We start from the raw sequence: 23,389 nt of genomic DNA, 5'->3' as shown, positions 1-23,389 counted from the left end.
ACAAATTTATTATTAGACCACGGATGTTTACGCGTTTATGAGAAATTATAAGATGCAAAAATATACAAAATATCTAAGGTCATTCAGCTTCTATCTACATACAAACATTTTCCGACAATGTACCACTTCGATATTTTTCATCGCATACCTTCTATAGCGTGTTTCCTTTCGTCCGGTACACCCTTTACTCGTGTAGCTCGTTGCTTCGTCGATAAACAAATGATAAGATCTACAATGAAATACGAACTCTGTACTGGAATTCAATCCAGAAGAGAAAGCGCCTGGTAAGAGAGAAATAAACGAGTAGAATGACGAAGAAGAAGACGAAAAAGAAGAAGAAGATAGTTTCGAGGGAGCAAATGTAGCCACCAGCCAGACGCGTATCAGCTGTGGAACAGGTGCCAAGGGCTGGTCCGCAAGCAACGAGTAACGGCGAAGAAACGCAAGGCAGCCAGCAAGCAAAACGTGGTCAGCAACGCAGGCCACGAGGCACGCGCCAAATCGAATGAAACGCCAGTCGGCCTGCACAGCTGCTGCGTGTATATAAGCCGGAGAAGAGAAGAACACGACGACGAGGAAGAAGGAGAAAAAGGAGTAGACCGGCGGCCTCTTGAAAATTAAAACCTGCCCCGCGAACGCTTTCATCGCCGGAAGCCTATTATCTTTTTCTTTCTCTGGAGCCCGCCGATTCTCCTCTTCTGCTCCTTCTTCTCGCGGCCCGTATCGGAATCTTTTTTAGATACAGAAGATTCGATTTGATTTTTGGCCGAAGCTCCAGGCACTGGATATGACGCAGGTGTAGGCACTAGATTCCTTCCGGAGAAGTTTCATTCGTTAAATTTCTTTTTATCAAATGCGATAGAAATAGGGCCGTAGCATAAAACTCGTACCGAAGAAACAGAGCTTTCGTACTTTACAAGAATTTAACAAAACGCAAAAATGCATCTATAAAATTACTATGAGAGAAATTACGAATCATTTTGACGGTCATGGTAATTGTAGTACTAATTTCTTGATTTCTTAAATAATTCTTAGATCTTGTTTTAAGAAACGATGTGTTCTGTTGTTGACGCAAATAGTAACTTATTGTGAATACTCGATATTGGAAGCAGGGGCGGATTTATCCTGACGCTAATGACACTGTAAGCGTCATGAGTCCCCGAAACGTCATGGTGGCCACAAAAGATTAATAAACGATTATCATAATTACATAAAATACATTCGTTAGTGTGCAAAGATTGTAAAATTTTAGTTTAACTAAGATAACGATTATTCGAGACGAGCACTCGATAGGCCCACTCTTCACCATCTAACTATAAGCGAATATCATATTCTGACAGATTAGCCAAAAGATTTTTAAACATTAACAATATAATTATCAATTATATTAAATACTAATTTCCTATTGATTTAACAGACATCGATTCAGCCAGGCTAAATGGTTTTAAATTTCATTTAGTTCAGGAGCTCTAAAATCGTTATTAGCTGCAGGTCCTCAAAAGGATAAATCCTTTATCGATTAGAAATGTTCCGGCTCGTAAGTGTTTTATTATTATGCTAAAATAACGAATTAAAAGAATTAACAAATACCTTAGGTTAAAATACTTTAACGAAGGTTGGGACAGGTATTAGATAGCTTATGGTTAACGAATATCGGACTCTTTCCAACTGGCAAACCAGAGGTCAAATAAAAGTATTAGTGGAGGAAATAATGAATTTGCTTTCGCGCTAGTTGCCATGCTCTGAGCTGTTTTGTATGCGAATAAACGACATTCGTGGTACGCTGCGAATTCAATGAATCGGGACTGTTATTTTCCCCCTTTCCATCGTTTTCCTCCTTCGTCGAAATCATGTGCTTACGCATTCACTGGGCCCTTATCAAGATAACAAGAAGATCAAAGGATTATTTAAAAATTGCTAGTACGCAGGCAACGATAAAAGATCAATCGCTCAGTCTGAGTCTGGTATTTTATCGACGTTTACGATAGCAGCCTCAACGTGAATGTAAAAAATCCACGATAATTTCGTCTATCTAAATCATGACAGGAGATGAGTAATCCAAAAATCAAATATTTACGTAAAAGACAAGTACGCTTACATATCTCGGAAACAGTATAAATGTTCAACTGATTCATAAGAATTGGCAATAACAATATCTAATTTTGATATTTATTTTACGATAACAATGGTAATAATGATAATAATAATAATAACAATAACAAGTTCAAGGAACTAATAATGCACCATCAGATTAGCATTGTTCTCGCAACAGAGAAACAAATCTTAACGTACAAGACAGAAAAACGGAATAAAAACAAGATGTTGACGCGCGCGAATGTCGCGATGAAACGAGGATGATGAAAAACGCGAGAGGCGTGCGCGTAAGAACGCGGTGACAATTGCACGATAGAACGACACTCGGAGAAAAAGTAAAAAAGTAAAAAAGAAAAAAAAAAAGTCGTCCTCGACGACAACGAAATCGCGCATTGTTGTTCGGTAGACCGGTGACCTGCGAACTCTCCCACACTCCGCACAGCCTGTCTCCGCGACGACGAGCCGGTATACGCGTGTTTTTTCAACCAAAACGATGTACGCTCGCGCGCCACCGCGTCACAGTATGCGAATGCATGGAAAATTTTTATGCGTCGCATATAAATACTACAACTTTTTATATGTGCATCAACTTCTTGGATTTATCGCTTGTCTTGCGACTTCGAACACTGTAAGCTTCGACATTGGGTTCAATTTCAAAATTCGTTGATGCTTAGTGAATGTATCTCGCTCGATGTTGCACATTTAACGAGTTACTTGGTAGCTAACCAAATGATAAATACGTTTGATCTTAGGAGGTTCTCAACGTTCGACGTATATTATCAATATTTCCAGGTTCTAAAACAAAAGCATCAATATTTATCGTCAACACAGAGTCGTCGATATTTATTGACAAAGCATATTTTCATCGAGAACCTTGAAATATTGTCATTATCATTGATCCTCCGTATATCGTCCTTGGGATAACTGGCTCTAGTTTAGTTCTAAAAAAATTACCTGTATTTAACAAAAGCTTTGGATGATATATATGTCTATGATTAGTGGCGAGTAAAAGGAAGATTTTGTTCATAGCTCAAAAGATATTTTGCCCTGGGAGGCTTAAGGGATGACTGAAGAGTAAGTTACTTGCAATTTCCTTTAATCTATCAACTTTCTTAACCTACTTATGATCGCCGATACAATGCCAAAACGTGACAATATTTCGAAAAAGTCTGGCAAAATGTGAAATAGCGAAGTCACCGATATTTTTTAATACGCGATCATCGTTTGATAAACCGGAATGATGCGCTTATAGTGGACAAAGATAGTTGTCTGCGATATGACCATTCTCGCGCGATCATTCGTAATGCATATTTATCATTTTTCCATGCTTCCGGTCGAGATTACTCGAACGCATTTCATGCGTGTTCGACGAACAAACGTCTCCGCGAACAATTTCCATTTCGTATATCATTTATATTTCTTAAATATGCTTCTCAGTCAGTAACTCTCGGTAGCCAAAGATTTTAATATTCTTACGGATACCGAGTAGATTTCGCAACGAAATGAGCCGCGCTTGCAAAGAAGCGGAGTGTAAGCCGAACTCTCTCAGATCCTACGTTGCATGTTTACGTACTTACGTGGTCGCATGCACGCGACATTGTACGTTAACAAATCGTTAAACGGGTAGAAAATAAGCGTATTTGTTTTTGATAAAATTGGCTTTAAATATCAGTAAGAAATGTTCGATCTCGCGGATCTTCTACACGACACTTACGATAAACAAACGTCTACTTAGATATGCAATTATACAATCCATAAAGTAGCGTTAATCGCTTCTGTATCTATTTATATAAATATACGTAAATACTCGAAGAGAAACAGCCATCGTGACGTTATAATATCAAATTAATCTACCAACAATAAAACGTAAAATTCGAACGTACAATTTTCATTCGTACGATAGAACCTTAAAATCATCGTCGATCGCGTTCGATTTCCGATCCAGCAGAGTTTCATCGCCGAAAATGATCGTCCGCTCCTTTCCATCGAAGCGATACCGCAATAATTGCACGGTTGCGCGAATTCACGGCGATTGTGCATCGGTGTAACGTTCAGGGAAATGTTGCGCTCTCCGGTGGCGCGAGGTGTATCGCATGCGCGATCGAAGGATCGCTTCTTTAAATCCGATCGCGGCCATCCGTGGCGAGCCATGCAATAGCGACCTTGCATGGCACGGCACCAGGTTTATTGGCAATTTAGCATCGGGCCACACCTAGGCTGCGAATGGCGACGTGCATCGCGAACAAAAGAAGCCCCCGCGTTAAAAATAACGATATAGTTACGGATCATTATGCGGCCGGGGCACAACGATTATTATCGAGCATTGCTTCCAGTCTCTCTCTTTTTGCTCGTCCGTTCAATGTTAACGCTACCGCAATATATCCATAACTAAAGCGTAGAACTTGTATCAAAGAAATCGAAATGAAAGGTGCATGTAATAACATACCTATGAGTGCACGGGAAGAGACAAACCTCTATAACGTTAACACTGCAATCGCAGATTTATTAGATTCTAGGTTTATAGAATACAGATTTATAGCATGAAATTATAAAAGGTTGATCGCGTATCGGAACTTTTTCTTCGCTTCTACAAACGCGTTGAAAATCTCGACGCGTCTTTTTATGTACATTGGCCACCAAAAGTATTTGCAAGTATCTTACTTTCCAATGAAACGTTCACGTCGTCGTAGTATCAAATTTTTGTAGCTATATGAAAGTACTTCTAAACGATACGGAATTTAATTAGTTGATGTATTATATGCTATGATAGATACAATGGTGTACAAATGCGTTCTGTATTTTACACTTCTTGTAGACTTGGTAGAACTTTATCCCTGTTGGAAACTTGCAGGCGATACAAGAGTCTTTGGAGCGAAGATTCGGTCGCAACGAAGTGGATAAGCGTGAATTCGATTCGATCGTTGGTTGGTTTACATTTACCGGAACGTTTTCGTCTCGTCACACCGGTAATGCACTTTAATGCAATCATAGACGATTGACCTTGGTCAAATGGCCAATTAACCGCACAGTGTGGCGGCACGAGCGGCACGAGTGGCTGAACGAGACGCGTTTAGCCACCACTGGGCGAAAACTTTGATGCCCTGGACGAAGATCAGACTATGCTGACACCGAACGATGATGAAGATCCATTGAACCTACTGTCTACACCGGATCAGTCTTTCGTTGAATTATCGTGAGATACGTTACGCACTTACAAATACATAAAGGTGACATATAAAGATAAAAAATACTTCATTAGTGACAAATAAATAATAATATTAATAGATATCGGAAGGATTTATTAAATTATGGTATATACGATACAACGAACGAAACTCTAATGAAAGTACCTATTGTCGACGTTGAAAAAACTTGAAAGTATTGTCCTGTTTTTGGGCCGAGATATCTCAAACGAGTTTCGAACGAATGTAAATATTCCACAGGATGTGCTCGAGCCTCGCAGAAGCTGATATATTTGACGTGACGTATGCTTATCCGATTTAAATGAAAATAATTACTTATATAAATGTATCCACCGATATCCGTGGCCAGATAGTGACAGTTTGACGAAATTTCAATTTTTGAGCTGCTTCCTGCCCTGTTACACTTTGTGAGCTTAGTATCCAAAGGGACAGCTGGGAAGCGTCTGGGAATTCTGTTCTATCATTACTGAGATTATTATTAACACCACGGTAATATTGACCTCAACAGCCAATCATTCTTCGATACAATAATGACGTATTATCAAACATAAGCGTTTTATCAATGTTTACACTCAATATATAACATGTCCTTGGAGAAACGGTCCACGAAACAAGAATTTCGAATTGATTTCATTGACAGCACGTATGTATAATCCACAAATCTAATAGGTTTATTAAGTCATATACTTTTAACGAGCACAAGTTTTTCATTAATAAATCTGAAATCTGTTTCATACGTCAAGCAGCATTTACGGAGAACATTTTCAGAAATATCGCTCGAAACCCAGTCATCCGTTTCAAAATCATTGAAAACAGCGACGACAAAAGAAATTCTACGTCCTATTTCATCGGTAATGAACCAAAGAAGACTTCAATCCAGAAATTCCAACAATCTGTTCTAGAAACATCTTCAAGAAGGTCTGACAAAACTTCATCAACCTTCGTTTCGAATACTTTCACCTACATTAAAATCATCGACAACGACGAAGAACAAGGAAATTCCAATGTGTGATAGATCCAATACAACACCCAACGCCCGGGAAACAGGCACTTCCCTCGAAATCATCTTTGACTTTGAACAGTTTCGTCCATGTTAAGATCAGAAAAAATAACGAAGAATAAAACAACTGTATACCCGCCCCTTAAACTCTTAGAAAACATTTCCAGAAGAGTCGGAGATCTTTCTCGAAATCTAATCATCCTTCGTCTACATCGAGTTCATCCAAACTGACGAAGAGTATGAAAATTCCAATCCCCAGGAAACTGAACTCTAAGAATCATCCGCGAAGTTCATCTCCAAAACCCGATGATCCATCGTTTCGTATACTTTCATTCGCATTAAAGTCGCGAAAGATGTCAAGAGGAAAATCGACTTTGCAGCTGGTTGTACCGGTAAGAGGACGAAGAAGAGAATTGTCGCGAGTACCTGGCGTATGGGTGGTCGCGTCCAAGGAGACCGGCGGCATGCCGGTGTTGCGCGCGATCGCGTGCTGATGCGGATGTTGATGGTGCGGATGGGTGAGAGGGTCCGTCTCCTGGTACGAGGGGTAATCGGCGTAAAACGGTTCGTGGCCTGTCATCAGCGTGTCCAGCATGTGGAGCACCATCTCCGAAGATGCAGCGGGGCCGCTACTCGTCGTCTGACAGAGTGGATCCGAATGGTTGTTGCCGTACGTGCCGACGATTATGGCCGGCGCCTGCCCCGAAGGCCGCGACGTCTCGACGCCCGCGACGCCCGCCGTGACGTCCCTCTGATGATTCCTCTGCCGCTTCTTCTGCTGCCCGGTGCTGCCCGCTCGTTGACGCGCACCTACTCGCGCCGATGCACGCGCGCATTCGTGCACCCACCCTCTCTCTCGCCGCGCCGCGCCGTGTGTAAGAGAACACCGAGACGATCAGCCGAGAGAGGATCAGGCTCTCAGAATCGACTGGCCACGATCGAGCATGCGGGAAAGTTTCGTCGTTGTTTTCCAGGAACGCGATAGACTTTGCTCGTCCACGAATTGCATAGCTAAGTTTCGGCGAGCATGCGAAAACTTCTAGGCGAGGAGGAGGGGGAGGTAACTTTGAATATTTATATACGTTCTATCCTAAGAGAATCGTCGACGAAGTTCGTAGAAAAGTAGATGACCGACCACTTTTCACGAGGAAAAATCATGGACGATGGGTTTGCAAAATTCCTCACTTCGGTCAGTGTCCATTCACTGAGACGCACAGTATCATCACAGAATCACGACGGACTCTCCGATCGTTCCTCGCGGTAAACACACTTTGGTAGCCAGCATAGAACAGGTACAGTTTCCCTCGCACCTTTTGTATATCTTAAAACTCGGCAAACCAAACGAGACTCCTATGCACACAGAACTCTAGTACTCTAGACGAGATAACAACTTCCACGCGGAATACCGCGTTGAACCGCGCAACAGGTGTTCCACGGGTTGGAGCCAGCCACCCTCGAGGCACAAGCCCTCTATCCTCCTTTTGCCTTCCAAAACAACCACTCTGTCTCTTCCAACTGCCGTACTATAATCTTCACACTGTATCCAAGCGAAGGAACAACTAACACCTGAGAAGCTCGAAGAGAATCTCTGGCTCTTCTTTAGAAGAATGGTGTATCAACTCGCGAACGAACGAACGACCGAACGTCGAAGAATCACAACGAGAAACGAAAACTCGAGAAGAAAATACGCGTCGGATGAAGAAAAAAGATCGACGAAAAAGAGGCGCGAATCGAACGTACAACAGAGCTTCTTCTCGCGTGCACTCTCCACTTGACGTGAGCGCGCGTGTCACTGTGACGAAGCGCCGCGCCGTTTCCGCTCTCCGGTCCTCTGCATCGACCTCCCTTCCGTCACTTCCCCTCCCGTCCAACCCTCCCCTTCCGCCGCTAGCAAACGTTTCCCCCACCCCGTTCCTCGACGGGACGCGATTCAACCAGCTGCGGACTGTTTCGTCCTCCGTCACATTGCTGCTCCTTGTTGGAGGTGGAAGTGTCCAGTGGTGGGGATAACGAAGCACCGATGGGGGAGAAATGCGGCTCGTGGTGGGGATACGTGTGACGCGTAGTGGGGTGAGTGGTCGGTTGTAGGGGTGAGTGGGGAGGGGGAGGGATTCACAAACGCCCCTTCGAAGCTTCAACAACCACCTGCTGCCACCGAGGCGATATTTTCTACGCGATTGAGTATGTGCCATGCGTTTCCTCGAGAATTTGAAGCTCAGATTGGACGACTGGTTCTAAGTAGGTCCTACGAGTCAATAAAGAACAATGTAATGCATTTGAGAATCGAGTGTTTCGTAAGGCAGTGGATAGATATGTTTCAAGCATCAATTTCGGTGACTTGGTTAGTTAAGCGTCTTGATTTATGACATTCAGCTATTTCGGGTCACGTGGAATTGATTAGTTTATGAGAAAGTTGAAACGAACTGTCTGTGTTTAAGGTAGTTTCGGTGGATCATTGGCTTTGCTCGTGCGAGATCGTAAATTAGAAGTTAAGACACGTAAATTGGATAAAATTGGGTTGCTTTCCAAGGGGCGCCTAACGGAGGTGTCGTAAAGTCGTAAAGGCCCAGCTGGCTGGAATTACCGTAAGCGTATGCTGGAGATGTCCCATCCCCGTGATAGATCGACCAAGTCGACCAAGATCGACATAATATTATTCTTGGTCCTGTGGATCGAACGACAAATCTCGTTCCTTGTTTGACACTGACTTTCCACTAAATCCTTCTTCTAAAGAGTCTTAACACTTTGCCATCGCGTCAGTAACGTATTCAATATGCCAACTGATTCATCTCGAGTAATTTACTTTCCAAAGATATTCGCAACTCGAAGGTATTCTTATATTTCTGCGAACATTAACTATTCCTGTTAAATCAAGTTCCAAGGCAGTAACAAAAATATTCGTCAGAAGAACGAAATAAAATAGAGCTGCAAACGTTTCGTCAACCCGCCCCTTCATTCTCTTGTACGATAAAACAACGAATAAGAGGAAATGCAGAAGAATCTTGCCTTCAAAAAATCATAAAGAAAGAAAAAAGAGAAGCGGAGGAAGAAGCATAAAACAGAAGTAACGTGGCGGGAGTACATATATACATACTGGTATAACGCTTATAATACGAGGTCGCAACTCGAAGGGCCTAGCCTATTTTTGAGAGGGGGCTGGCTGGGGAGGCGCAGAGAGACCGGATGCTAAGAGAGGCGAGGCAAACGGGGGTTTCTCTGTTCGGCGGGCTCGCACGTGATGCAGAGGGGACCGGAAGTGCTCGCTCCCCTACGCCTCGTGCCTCTCGCTTCTCGTATAGTCCGCCGGCAATAGTAATGGGACTTACGAGCATCGCACAATAAGGACACGAGAGTTCGATGCGCCTTGTGCCTTCGTTTCTCCGCACGCTTTTACCGTTCGCGCGAGTTGCTTTGCTCCGCTCTTGTTGCGTTTGCCTTCGTTTCTCCCTATCCCTGGATTTGCACCTCCCACTTTACTCTGTCCTCTGGCCTCTTTTCTTCCACACGTCGTCTTTTGTCCTCGCGTTCGGCACGAGTTAACGGAGTTACGGCAAATCGACGTCTGGTATGCCTGGAAGTCACCTCAACCGGTGTGTTAGATGTGTCTTCAAGAGTCGAGGGGTGAAACTAAAAGATATTCCCATTATCTCTTAGTAGTTTCGATTTAGCGGAGAATTCCACGCGTTTCTTCCAGTTTACGGTCTCTATAGCGAAAGACCGTTGACGAAAATTCGCTTGAAACTAGAGATAGGAAATGAGAAATATATCGGACAGCATGGATCTTAGAAACAACATATGACTATCAGAAACTTCGTCCCACTAGTAAAAACAACATGGAATTATCTGAACCTTCCGACCAAGATCCGAAGACCTATCTGTGAAACCTGGAACCGGCAGTTAAGAAAATTGGAAAGCCGTCAAAGAACGGTGAAAACCTAGAGATCGTCGAATCCCTAAAAACCTCGCGAGAGCTCGATAATACCCGCTCATAATGGGGGTCGGTATCTCAACGTACTGTAAAACGGACGTACAAGATCTTACAAGCTTCTTTCTTTCTCTCTTTCTCTCTCTCTCTCCTGGCATCTGTTCGATTCCGAACGCTCTCCAAGTGAGCAACAATGCCAACGTCGTGCACGTACGCGCTCACAAGCGAGAGCCAGTTCGAGGAGGCTGCATTTAGGGGTGCATTAAGGGAGGAGCACTCGAGGACATTATAAAACTATCTCGCTCCCGGAATATTGGGGTAGGACTCCTCCTTCCCTTTCACTATGCTGCCTCGGCTTCCGGTTGTAACGTGAGCTTCCACACGTTCTATTCCTCACCATTATATCTAACCATCTCTACCCATATTTCTCTCCTCTCTAAGACGAGCTACCACCAATCAACGATCAGGAGGAGGACGAGAAACAGCGGCCAGAAGAGGACTACGACGACGACGACGATGAACGACGTCGTCGAGGGCGAACGTACACGGACAGGAAGAAGGGACGAAAAAAAAAAAACATACACATACACGGCGATCGTGTCGTGAGTTCTGAATGAGCCAGAGGCTTTGTAGGTCCCCGAGGCGGTGTACGAACTATGAATGAACGAGTGAATGAATACAACCTGCGCCAACAACCATCAACCCCCCGTCACCCTTTTCCCTTCGCCGATCGTTTCATCCCTCTACGACCCTACTCGCCGGATTCTTCATCCCTCTACTGGAACGTTTGTTCCGCGGCCTTGTACGATCCTCCACAAGCCTCTCATTATGACATATGCTCGTGCTTCCACCTCGCCGCACTCCGAAAAACGATGTTTCCGATGGTCTTTCTATTCTTCGCTTTGGCTTTTACGAGCTGGATGACGGTTTAATTAAGTCAGCCCTGAATGTGGATTATCATAGTTTTGCTCGTAGATAGATAGTATAACAGTCGGTCGTTCGATCACAACTCTGGAGGACCTTGTGAAACTCTGGTAATTACGTATTCGATGCAGAAGGAAACCACTTGGAAAGCGATCGTTAGCTAGTTACGTGCGATATATTAATTCTTATGTATTCACTCTATTCTAACAGAGTACAATTTTAGGTTCTACACGTTCCTCGCATCTTCTTGCAAACGAAATAGAAGGATCCTCAACCCTTGAACCTTACGAAATTCTTTCCGATACTTTGATTAAAAGCCTCGACAAATTCCTCGCTGTTCAAGCTCACCATTTCCGCTCCACCACGCTATTCAGCTCGTTGCAACGACATCTAATACTTAAATATCGAGTATCCCCTTCGATCTACCCTCGACGTACCATATCGATCTCTCTCTCTCGAGGTATACAATGGCACACGTGCGGCTATAGTTCAGATATGAATAAAAGCAAGAGAAGAATATCGTTGGAGGACAGCGATGAAGGCTTGTGTGGCCGCTAAAATCCGCTCTTTCAGAGGACAACCGATTGGCCAATCAAAATGCCGTGTGGCCAGTCTCGGCTAGTTATCACGCGGTGGTTGCTTAACAAATAATCATTGTACTCGTCGGCACGATTGACTAACCTTTCCATAAACGTAGCGAATGGCGTCACGATGGCCGTACCTTTTTTGGCCCGGGTGTCAGTAAACCGTAGGGAATCGCTTTTGCGCGCACGGGATTCGACACCGTCTATAATTTATGCACGAGCGGCCGCGTGTGCGAGACCACAGTCTCTGTGTCCGTGCACGTGCGACGATCATACGTGACAAACGGAAACGATCGTCGTCCAACACTATCCTCGAAATATTTATCGACGTTCTATCGAATCACGATACGTTGACTCTTCGTGTCGATATATTCGGCTAATTGTAAAGGAATCGGTCTCGAAGGGTTGATATTTCGTTTGATATTCGAGCGGTGTGTTCGAGTTTCGTAAGGTTGAACCTTGGATGACGGATTGTGCAGGCATTTGGAAAGCTCAGATTGCGGGATTTCGAAATTCCAGGGAGTTTGCAGTATATTTGTAAATTTGTTTTAAAAACGACGAATTCCTCCTTGGTTTGGTAATTGGAATTATTTATTACGAATTTCTGAAGAGCAGCGGAATGGTAAAATCGAGCTGGTTGGCACTACGTTATGGAACAAAATTAAATGTTAAGGATGTAGCATAGTTTCGTTGTCGTTGGAAGAAATTGAACGTTCTAGACCGAAAAATTGATCAAAAAATGATTGAAAGCAACAAGAAGATACACTGGTGGTTTCATAGAATATTGATCTTTCTTGAATCTCGTTACCTTTTCGAACATTCCATATATCAATTTAATAAAATTTCTAACGTAGAACTTTGAGAAATTTTAATAACGAATTCTTCGTACGTACTGAATTAAGAAGGCTGAATCGAATAAATTAATTTCAATCGAAATTTACTAATCCAAATCTAACCTACATATTACTTAGTCGTAATTATATCTTTAACGAAATCCGTAATGTAACGGTACTTTGGGAATACCGATAGTAGTTCCTTTTTACGTAATAAATTAACATAAGATTCTAAATAATTTGAACAACGAATTATTATCAGTACTTGTAATTAAAGAGGAAAGATGGGAGTAGGCGCGACTGAATTAATTTCAACGAACGATTTCCATGTAAAAACGATAGGAAGATTTCGCAGATTTTTCATCGGGCTTGGCGTACTGTATCGTGATACTCGTGCACAAGTATAGAACGTGTCGTTGCAAGACGACCAACACAGGCGACCGTATAATAGACTCATTATTTCTGCTTGCCGGAGCACTGTTACGTTATGTATCGCGGCTCTTCGAGGTCTCTGGTTCGACTCTCGCTTATCCTCGCTTTCGACCTCCTCCTCTTGGAACCGATGCATTACGTTACTGCTGCACGCGCGTTCTCCAACTTTTCCAACCGACGGATCCTAGGCATAATTTATCCGATTATTCTAACTATTCATTATATCGTTCATTCAATCGCTACGATTCTGGAAAAACAAACAATCCTACGTTCCACTGCTTCGCTGAATCATCCTCGAGGAAGATAATTGCCAACTTCGGTACAAACAGAAGACTTTGAATTCGAAAATCGAGGAATTCTAAAAAGTTTGAAGAATACTACATTCTACTTCGAACCTTGGAGGAGAGACGAGAACAAGTTCTAAGGCGCGAAACGAAAGAACGCAGCGAAGATTTTTCAAAATTTTTATACTAGAAGAAATAAAAGAAACAAATCGACAGAATGGATATACATTTTTTTTTTTACGAATGAAAGACGCGTAGCGATAAATAGCTCGGTCAAATCATACCTAGTTCCGAAACTAGGAAGGGAGTGACCGAGAGGCGCGGAGGAACATCGTGGATTTTTTATTGGACTAAACGCGAGGATGTCGAGAGAGGCAACAGAGCCCGGCGTCGTCTCCATTGTCCGCGGCGAAGCGTGCAGAGGGCCCGACTTTCCCTCGTTCACCCACGGTCACTGCTGCAATGACGTAAGGACCCCGGCTAGGTAATTGTTACCTACGCTACGAACGCTCGCCTCATAATGTTCTCCTCTGTTCCGTTCTATTCGACCCGGCTGCGATTCCCTAACGCGTATCAAACACGCGTGTACTCTTCGTCACTGTGTCACTAGCTTCGCTTCTTCCACAGAACCTACTCAGATTTTATATAGGAAATATCCAACCGATTCTTTACAAACATTTAAAATACGCGTCGAAATTCGTACCTAGGATTCTTCCCAACCGAAAACGATCTTCACAAGCGTGTCGTCCTCGTGCAAGTAGAATTATCCGAATTTGATTACGGTGGATTCCATGGAAGCAAGTTCTATTGGAATGGCGTAAAATAGAATTCGATGGAGCCAAATACCCGACTGTAACGACGTATCGGTGATACGACAAGCACGAACTGCCGTTTTCAAGGGATCACATTCCAATCCCGCTATGATATTCCACAATCTACGAGTTGCTACGGTCGATTAACCGAGAAACGAGGGAAAATATCGGGGCAACGACGAATTGTTCGATCGGATGAATGGGACAGCGATCTACTCCCCGGTGAACGATTTTCCATTGTTCGTCTGTGGAACGACGAGTCCTTCGGCTGAATGAGTTGCGTCAGAGTTCAGCCGATGAAAACGCCGAGAATAAGGTGAATCACAGCGGCGCGAATTGCGCACCATGAACGGGGCCGCGAGATATTGCAATCCCGCGAACCCTTTGCCCCGTGTCAGGTGGAAGTCTCGGTTAATGAGCCGACTTCTTCCAGCAAGCATCGCGAAAACCCTCGGTGAAATCGCGTGGATTGTCGCTAGCCCCCTTCTTCCTTCTTTCCTCGTCTCCTCGAGGAGGGACGATCCGACGACGAAACGGTTAAACGAGACGCGAACACAACGACGATAATGAGAGACTTGTGGCAACACGTGCAAACGCGGTGTGTAGAGAGATGCTATCAGCCACCCTGACGTAACAATGAGAAACTCCTCTGTGCCCGCCACTCGCAACGCTTTCCTTCGTTCGTCGCTCGCAATCGGGGAAATAAATAAATCGGCTTGTCGCACGCTGGACTTGCCATGCTCTTGCATCCTCTTCGTCTCTGCTCAGCGTTTCCCAACCTCGACTACGAGCTAATCTTCTAGGAGAATCGGTTGCGAGGAAGGAAAATCGGATTTTCTGGAAGTGATAGTCGGAAGTGACAATCTTTTTAATATGATGGACTTTCGTACAAAAATATAACAGTCGCTCTAAGACTGTTGAACGAGAGTGTAGATTAAAAGTTTAGCTATTTGCTCCTTGGAGTTCGATCTGCTCGTACTTTTCTTCTATACACGACAAAGTTGCTTTCGATCGAAGTAGAACATACTTAAATACCTAGAGGTCTTATACGAGATTTATGTTCAGAAGCAATAGTCGAAGAAGGTAAATCGACCGAGGGGTTGGGAAACGCTGAACAGAGTCTTAGAAGAATAGATTAACTCGTTGTTCCTGTGGCTGTGCCTACACCTCGCTCGAACAGGAGGAATTCGATGTTCAGTCGAGTCCATATTGTCAGCGAGAGTTTTACACGACCAACGAGAACCTTCCCAGGACAAGGCTGCTCGTCGTGTACCATGCTTCAACCCCTTTTAATTTATCACTTCGCGTCGAACCTTTACGTATCTCTTTCCTTGCTACGACTCCAGCTACACATCCGTTAACCTCGATCAATCTACACTTAGGTACAACGTTCGTCTCTCGTGTTTCCGTAAATGAATATTTGACTCTATATATTTTACGTCTCGTCCACGCGAAGCTGTACCATCGATTTTTCTACGTGTAAATCGATTAGAGTCCAATCTCGTTCGTTTGTTTTTTTGAGGAAACTGGAGCAGAGGATAGATGAAATGTGAGAGACACTTACCATCATTATGATACTGTCTCGAGGGCAGAGAGACCGCGGCGGAAGGTGGTTGCAACGGGGCCGTAGGTTGGTTTCCAGCGTTTTGAGGGCCGGACGAGTTCGAGGTGGCGGAACTCGCTGGCGTCGCTGGACTCTTGTGTTCCGGCGTCGCGCCCTGATGAGCACCGCTCTGGTATCCCAAGAAATCACCTAAATCTGGCACGCATACGCTTTCGTACATGTTGCCCGGCACGTTCTCCAGCGAGGCCTTCGCCGCGTCGACATCTGGATGGAAAACGGAACAAATTCCTCAGTTCGCCGCGTTCTGTCCACGGTTTTCTCGCCGACTATAGTCGCCGGTCGTCCCTGCTTCCTCGCGTATTACCGCAGATTTTTTTCTATTACCATTTCGTTCTAGGTTTGTTTTTTTTTTTTTTTTTATTCAAGGAGGAGAGGAACTGGAGGAGTAGAGTCGGAGGAGAATCTTGGAAAGACGTTCTTGCGAAAATTTTCAAAGTCTCGAACCTCGGTTAGTCACGATCGGACCGTTTAAAGTGCGAGCTGAATACGACGAGAAAGAATGCTTCTTCGTACAGTATGCTCCGACGGTGCGAAGCGTAAAAACACGTCGACAGCGAAGCTCGATTTTGTAATTTTTATTACCCTTCGCGGTTTCCATAATTTCTTAAGCTTCTAACTATTTACGATAGTCTTCGTAGTAGCGGAATTTATACAGTTATATAATTATTAGTAGCTTCTTAGTCTTCGTAGCTGCGATAAAGATGCAATAACGACAATAAATATACTTGTTGCTTTCCCATCTGTATGTTGCGGCGAAATTATGTATTTATCTATTACAATAAAATATTATCCGTCGCCTGTCGATACACCGAGCTTTAGAATCGCTAGCTTACGATAATTGGAGGAATTCTAACGAACGATGGATATACGATGATGTTTACCAGCTTGAGAAAAGCGAAGACCCTGATCTTTACTACGTTCGAGTTCTAGAACGAGTCTAGAATATTTAATTGTTTCTAGTTTTTCGATACGTTAATCTTATTCCACCGTACAGTTATATCGTACACGTTAACACAGTGTTTACACAGCAGCAGAGCAACGCGGGAGGAGTAATTAATGTTTGTGCCCGTAGTTACGCGATTATAGAATTCCATGTCATTAAGCCAATTACAGTGGCGGCGGCGTTAAGCCGCGCGTGCAAACTCGGTCCCTGTTTTTACCATTCCGGCGCAAGAGCACCGCGAACGTAATCGTGATGAACGATCTAGCCGTGCTCCATTATTACGGCCATTATTGCGAAGGAGACGATTGCCATTGGCGTGATTCATCGACGAACCAAACGAACGATTCTGCGTTTCTGACCCGGTGAGCTTGCGCTATAGGAAAATCAATTCCATCCCAGGAAACCACTCCACCTCTTCCCTTTTCCTTTTCACCTAAGTTTCCTAACGACTTTGACAACCGAACGATATATAAAATGGAATTTAACGTTTTCACGAACGAGATAACACGCTACCAGATAACTTGACAATTTTTGTCGCACGTCCGAAATATCTTTCCCTCTGAAGGGAAGAGAAATTTATTTACAGCCGAATAAATAGGATGAAAACTAAGTGATCGCGGCTTTTGTCACTAGGTGATATTGACAAAATCCGGGATCACTTAGTTGCCAAGAATATTTACGATTTTGTAGAAACGACACTGTACTACGATTCGACAGATTTAGGTTTCTCGCATAACGACGCAATGCACACGAGCGCGTAATCCTTCGATTAGAAATACAAGATTTGAGTGATCGGTACATAGCAATAAATTGTCTTGCGCGATAGCATTCGATTTTGTAATAAGCCAAATGAAGTTTACGAACTTAACCGATCGCCGTATTTGGCGCGAAATAGCGAAATTATAAAACAGAACTCTACGATCGAGTGCATTGTATCATTAAAACTATTAATCCTGCCAAATTACATGGCGTCGCCGCTATGAAGTCGCAACGATGTCGCGTCGCATGTAATAATAAACAGAAAAAAGGAAATCTGAGATTGCGCAAAGGGCGACGAAACGACAGAAATTGGCTTGGACGAACGAACGATCGTTTCACCGGTGATTCCGATCGTGTACGCCTGCATCACGAGGATGCAGCTTTTTAGTTTCTACTTTTTTTTTTTTTTACGGCGCACGAGAGAGTTTCCTAATATCCGTTCTCGTTCGCGGAATCAAAGCGATTACCCACGCTATGTCGCGTCTACGCGCGTGCACCAACACACGTTGAATCGCGATTGGCCACGGATCACGAGCGTTCTTCCATTGTTCCATCCGGCGTATGAAAGAACCCTCGATAAAAATATTTCAGCTACGTACGACTATGACAAACTGGTTTACGAATCGACATAAAAAAAAACTGTTATTTTTATGTAGATATTACGTATATGCTAATTTGCTGTTTTCTTTTATCAGACAGTCGTATCTACTTTACTGTGATGCGCTCTGTTATCTGAAATAATTATCCCGGCTCGTCTCATTATAGCGTTTCTACTCATTGTTTTCTGATAACAGAGATAGCTCGTATCAGTTACAGTCTGTTCCATATTTAGAAACACGATGGTACTCCTGTTATTTTATTATTATCAAATGCAAAGTAAGAAATAAAGTTACAAGGAAACAGATAAAACGTTATTCAAGAAATAGAATATTTATAACATTCGTTTCCTCGTAATATCACGCCGCGTCACGATAATCTTCCTCGTGAATGATTTTATTGAATTTCGAATGAACCTGGTCACACATTAATTAGAGTACAGAATAAGAAGAAAAAAAGGAAGCGTGTAACATCGGATAAAAATCGGATATGATGGAGGTTGGTGTTACGTGTGTCTAATCGGGCCATTCGATTGAATCGCGGTTTCCCCGGCTATCAGACGACACGAATAATCGATGAGGAAGTACGGGATTTTACTTAACGGGAATTAAATCATGGGTGAACCTCCGCTTCCTGCCCGGATCATTTCATACCTTGTCCCTCTTAGCCTCCCTTTCTCTTTCTCTATCCGTCTCTCTCGCTCAAGCCCTTCCTGTCCACATCGGCGAAGATGTAGAAGTTCCAGGGAAACTTCCTTCCAACGATATACGATACGAACGATCAACGTCCCGCGACTATCCTCTCGACGATAGATCCTCTGCCGAGGAAAGGGAGAAGCCGAAGAAAGTCCTTCTTTACATAGTGTATTTTATCTGATTTCACAATTTCGTAACTCGACATCTTACGATATACAGACGTTCGTTAAATTTCTTTTATCTTTAAGAAACGATATCGTACAGTTTCCTTTCGATTAATAGTTAAACGCATTATTTGATTAACGATCGACGAAGAAACGTATAATCCGCGGCGAACGAAAGATTTGCCAGCTACAGAAACGATCAACCTTTGTATTTTACGGTTAAACGGCGATGGCTCTTGCGCCGAATTAAAAAAACACCGCTAGACGAATCTCTGGAATAAATTGAAAATGACGACTACTTGGGTGACCGTCTCCGATACTCTTGGAAGGAAGAAGAAAATCATCGTGCGCGCGTCTTTTCTGGAAAATGAACAACCAACGTGAACACGAACAAGTATTATACCGGTGCTTCGATTTCCACCCTCTTTCCCGTAAAAATCGCTGGGTCCATTGTAAAGTATCCTGGTCTCTATCTTGTAATCGAAACACGAGTGGGATTACCGGGTTGCATGCGCGCTTTTACACACAGTGATCCATACAGACGTTGGTCGAGTGGTCCGAAAACCACCTAAGTGGCCGAGGCAATGGCACGGGAGCATTCTGGTGGCACAGGATATCCGGAGTGGGAGTTTCTATGGCGTACGGCTCTTTTTTCCTCCATTCTCTCCTTCGTTTCGAATAAAAAGTGCCGATTCAACGCTTCGAAACGCTGAAAACACGAAGCTCACACACAGAAACAGAGAGGATACGCGTCTCGCTTCCACGATCTCGTCATTGTTCCCCCGTCGATCTTTCTCTTTTCCTCTTATTCTTTCCTTTCACTCTCACTATTACTCTCTCTCTCTCTCTCTCTCTCCGTATTGCCTCGTGTGTATAGGTACCTGTGCCTGCCGTGACATTGCGATTTTACGGAAATTCGATCTGTGTTTTTGTTCAGCGGACTATAGGATGTCCCCGTGCTAGCCCAAGGAAAATGATTCTTCCGCTCCAACCTGTTTTCCCTTCTCGCGAATCTTCAGAAAATGACCACTCCCTTCTATTTTGGAGAACAGGGGGATATAAGAGGTTCTTCTTTTACTTGGAAGAAGATCCTTTCTATTTCTAGGGGAAGTAGTACGTCGATGATTCAATTTTTTAAATATCTGATGTATAAAGTAAAATCGTATATCCCGTATAAACTGAACGTTTGATCGATAATTAAGCCTGTCTTTCCATTTTGCGAGTCTTCGGAAATTTCGATTGAAAATTCTCTTTTATTTTCTAACGTAAGGGGATACGGAGGTCTGTTATTTCCTTTTTATTTTGTTGTTCGAGAAAGATTCGAGTGTCTTTCTTATTTTCTCGAGAAACTATCTTATCGATGATTGAATTTTTCGACATTTTTATATCGTGTTGTAATTAATTAATGGGGAATTCGAAGAGATTTTATAGATGTTAAGGGGGGGGGGGTTAATTAACGTGTTGACTTCGCACGAGGATAAGGGTAGCAAACGAAGAGAGTATGGAAGGAAGAAGAAGCAGAGAAAGTCACGTACCTTTCTGCAGGATCTCGAGGTGTTCCCATAGGATATCGCCCATGAAGGCCGGAGCACGTGCCAAAAATGATTCCTTGCCCATGGCACAAATCTGCTTCCCCGTCATGTTCTGCCAGGGTTGCATCGCCACACCAGCCAGGGAGAATTCCCCTATGGCCCAGTGCAACCAGTGGGCGACAGCTGCTTCCGACCATTGCCTCGGATCTGAAAAATATTATCACCAGGTTTTTTTAATCTCGCCACACCCACTTACTTTCCTTTTCTTGTACTTGAACGTATGAACCGTCGTTCCAATTTTTCTTCTTCCGACATTTAGCGATATCGAATGCTGAACAATTATTTAGAATCCGTTATGCGGCAAAATCAGTGGAAGGAAGTGAAAATAAACGGAGGAACATAAATAAACGAGCAGAACGATGAATGAAAACCTAGGATGCAAACAACAGGCTTAAAATGTAAATAAATAACACAAAAAAAGGAGGCTCCAATATAATCAAATGAATTATCAATTTAATCGAAGAAGTAGCGCAGACGCTCTGCTAAATCATGAAAAGTGGCAAGGAATACTAATATATTCAAATACACTTTTTATATAGTCTTTTTTTTTGTAGATGCTAAGTAGTCAGTCGTAAAATCGTTGCAGCACAAATCATGTAACAGCCACATCTATCAAAATCAATGCGTAAAACGTAACAAGAAGTTGCATAAATATTCATGCCGAAAGAGTTCTTAACGTTTGATATTCGCATCGATGACTGAAACAAGAGTGTTACTACGATTTCGATCGATATCTCTTTAGATCGCAAAAGAAACAGCAACAATATCTTTTTTTTCCGATAGCCGGTCGTGTAATCGATCGGCAAATAACTTACGCTGCCGTCATAAAATCGCGAAGCGTTTAACACTGATCCACGCTGAATAAAAAGCACCTAACTGTTGAAAATGATTATTCAAATCGGGTCGGTGATTAATGACGATCTCGCTGCTTTCAAACAGGAAACGATCGATATCTATTCTAATGTCTCGACGAGTTCTAACGTTCCCGTCTTTCACGATCGATCTTTTTTCTTTTCGCGTGTTTCTGACAATAAAAATTCTCGTCGCCACTCGTCCGTACACACGCGGTTGAAAAAAGTTATTTTGTTCCACGAATAGGATCGCGCTCCGACGAATCGTTTCGTTATCGCGATTTAACGAAGAATAACGCGAGATCGCGTAGAACTTCGAAAGCTGAATTTACAGAATTTTTAATTACATGGGAATCGCGGAGGTGAGAAATCGAAACGAGGAATAACACGAAGAAGCAAATCGATTTTTGATTTTAATGAAGTAACGATGAAAATGGCGACGAGGCGAGAAAGGAAAGATTATAGAGGCGAGACAAAGGCTTTTCGAATACCAGAAAGATATTGCGTCGGGTTGACGACATGATCGGTACTCGGGCCCGGCCATCTTTGGTAGAAGCAATACCGAGAAACATTGGAATGTCCCATTTGAGGTGCGCGCCCATATTTGCACGCGTGTCTTGCATTGTTTCGCGGTATCTTCCCGCGTGAAAGTACAGTTCGGTTCGTAATGCAAACAGAAATTACGACGAACCCATCCTCCCTTAACGCGAGGCCTTCTTCCTTTCTTTCTCTACGCCAAATGACAAAAGAATTCGTCGAAACGTGATCAGACGAAACGTCATCGATTTTTGCTCTCGAATATTTCCGAACTTTTTTCATACTTTCACTCTTTGCGGCGACGTTTTGCGTCAATGCAAATGTTTTAAATCTCTCTCTCTCTCTGTCTTTCTCTCTCAGGAACAAAAGAAGAAGAAGGATCTTGAGCAACGCGTCTTCGAATTTAATTCTTTCGAGTGTCGAAGCGTTCGGACGATTTAGAAGTACGTTCTCGAACTTTGCTCTTTTTGGTATTCGAAACTGGTTCGTATATCCTGAGTACTTTGTAAATACGAAAAGTGGAACATATAACATTCTGCGAATAGTAATGGAGACTCTCACGCAGTGAAAATTTTAATGTTGCAATTTATTTATTTACTCGTTTATTCGCCAAGATTAACGTCAGCGTGAAAAAAGCCGTAGCGTACAGAGAACAAAATACAATGATAGAGAGCCGTTGTGGGATAATGGAAATAGTGGGTACATTCGGTCTGAAACCAGCACGTGAACAGAAAGATCGATTGAAAAGTTTCAATTGGAAAATAATAGCCATACAAAAGGTGTTTTAAGAAAGGCTGAAAAGATATCGGAGAAAAATCATTCGGATAAGAGAATATAAAGATTGTGGAATGTTTAACAGTACCTACACCGTTCGCAACGTTTCGTTCCTTTAAAACGGTTTCAGAAAAAATTTCATTAACAGAGTCCTCGAATATTCAAGCTGATCGCTTATTTGCAATTAAAAACATCGTGCTCCGTCACGGAAAATGAAATATGACCTCTCATGAATAATAATTGAATCTCACGAAGTGAAACTTTTCTATCGCAATTGACTAGACATTAAATTCGATCCCATCGCCATATAGAATTAACTTAATAAATACTGTTTTTAAACGAGAACAGGCTGGAAGAGGCATCCACTTGTTGCATATTTTCTCGTTTCGTCGATAATCTCTAACCGGCGGCGTCGCGATCTGCATATTTCTCTCTTCGGGCGATGATAATGCACGAAGAATAATCTAATGTAATACAGGACTTTTAACTCCCACCCGTTGTTTCACCTTATCTGCCAGTTGATTACGTCGTAGGAAACTAATTGCCTAGATTAGTCTATTGCGGTATGGTTGATTAAAAGCTGTAACCAATGTACGCGCGGACAAGTGAGAGAGAGAGAGACAGAGAGAGACAGAGAGAGCCTTCGAGTGAACCGACCCGATACTACGCTCTGTAATCGCTTCTTCTACCCTCGCGCGCAAATATCTTACCTTGGCTCGTTTTTTCCGCATTTGTTTACGTCTATTGCTGTATCGTCTAACG

At 43.0% G+C, this 23,389-nt stretch overlaps 1 protein-coding gene across 6 annotated transcripts in view; it reads right to left on the bottom strand.

The window, feature by feature from the left end:
* LOC117214447 (ETS-like protein pointed) overlaps nucleotides 1-23,389 on the bottom strand; it is a 143,702-nt gene that overhangs the window by 9,785 nt on the left and 110,528 nt on the right. For 5 of the 6 annotated variants that reach the window (XM_033460563.1, XM_033460566.1, XM_033460565.1 and 2 more), the window contains 2 exons: nucleotides 20,409-20,612; nucleotides 15,656-15,919 (listed from right to left, as the gene is read on the bottom strand). In XM_033460563.1, coding sequence (XP_033316454.1) covers nucleotides 15,656-15,919; nucleotides 20,409-20,612 — 468 coding nt within the window. The remainder of the gene's footprint in view (nucleotides 1-15,655; nucleotides 15,920-20,408; nucleotides 20,613-23,389) is intronic. The other variant, XM_033460568.1, reaches the window with a different exon arrangement.

The sequence above is a fragment of the Bombus bifarius genome, unplaced genomic scaffold (assembly GCF_011952205.1).
Source record: "Bombus bifarius isolate JDL3187 unplaced genomic scaffold, Bbif_JDL3187 scf7180000009200, whole genome shotgun sequence".
Classification (NCBI taxonomy): Eukaryota; Metazoa; Arthropoda; class Insecta; order Hymenoptera; family Apidae; genus Bombus; species Bombus bifarius.
The sequence above is the reverse complement of the archived record's forward strand: the minus strand, read 5'-3'. Positions and strand labels throughout refer to the sequence as shown.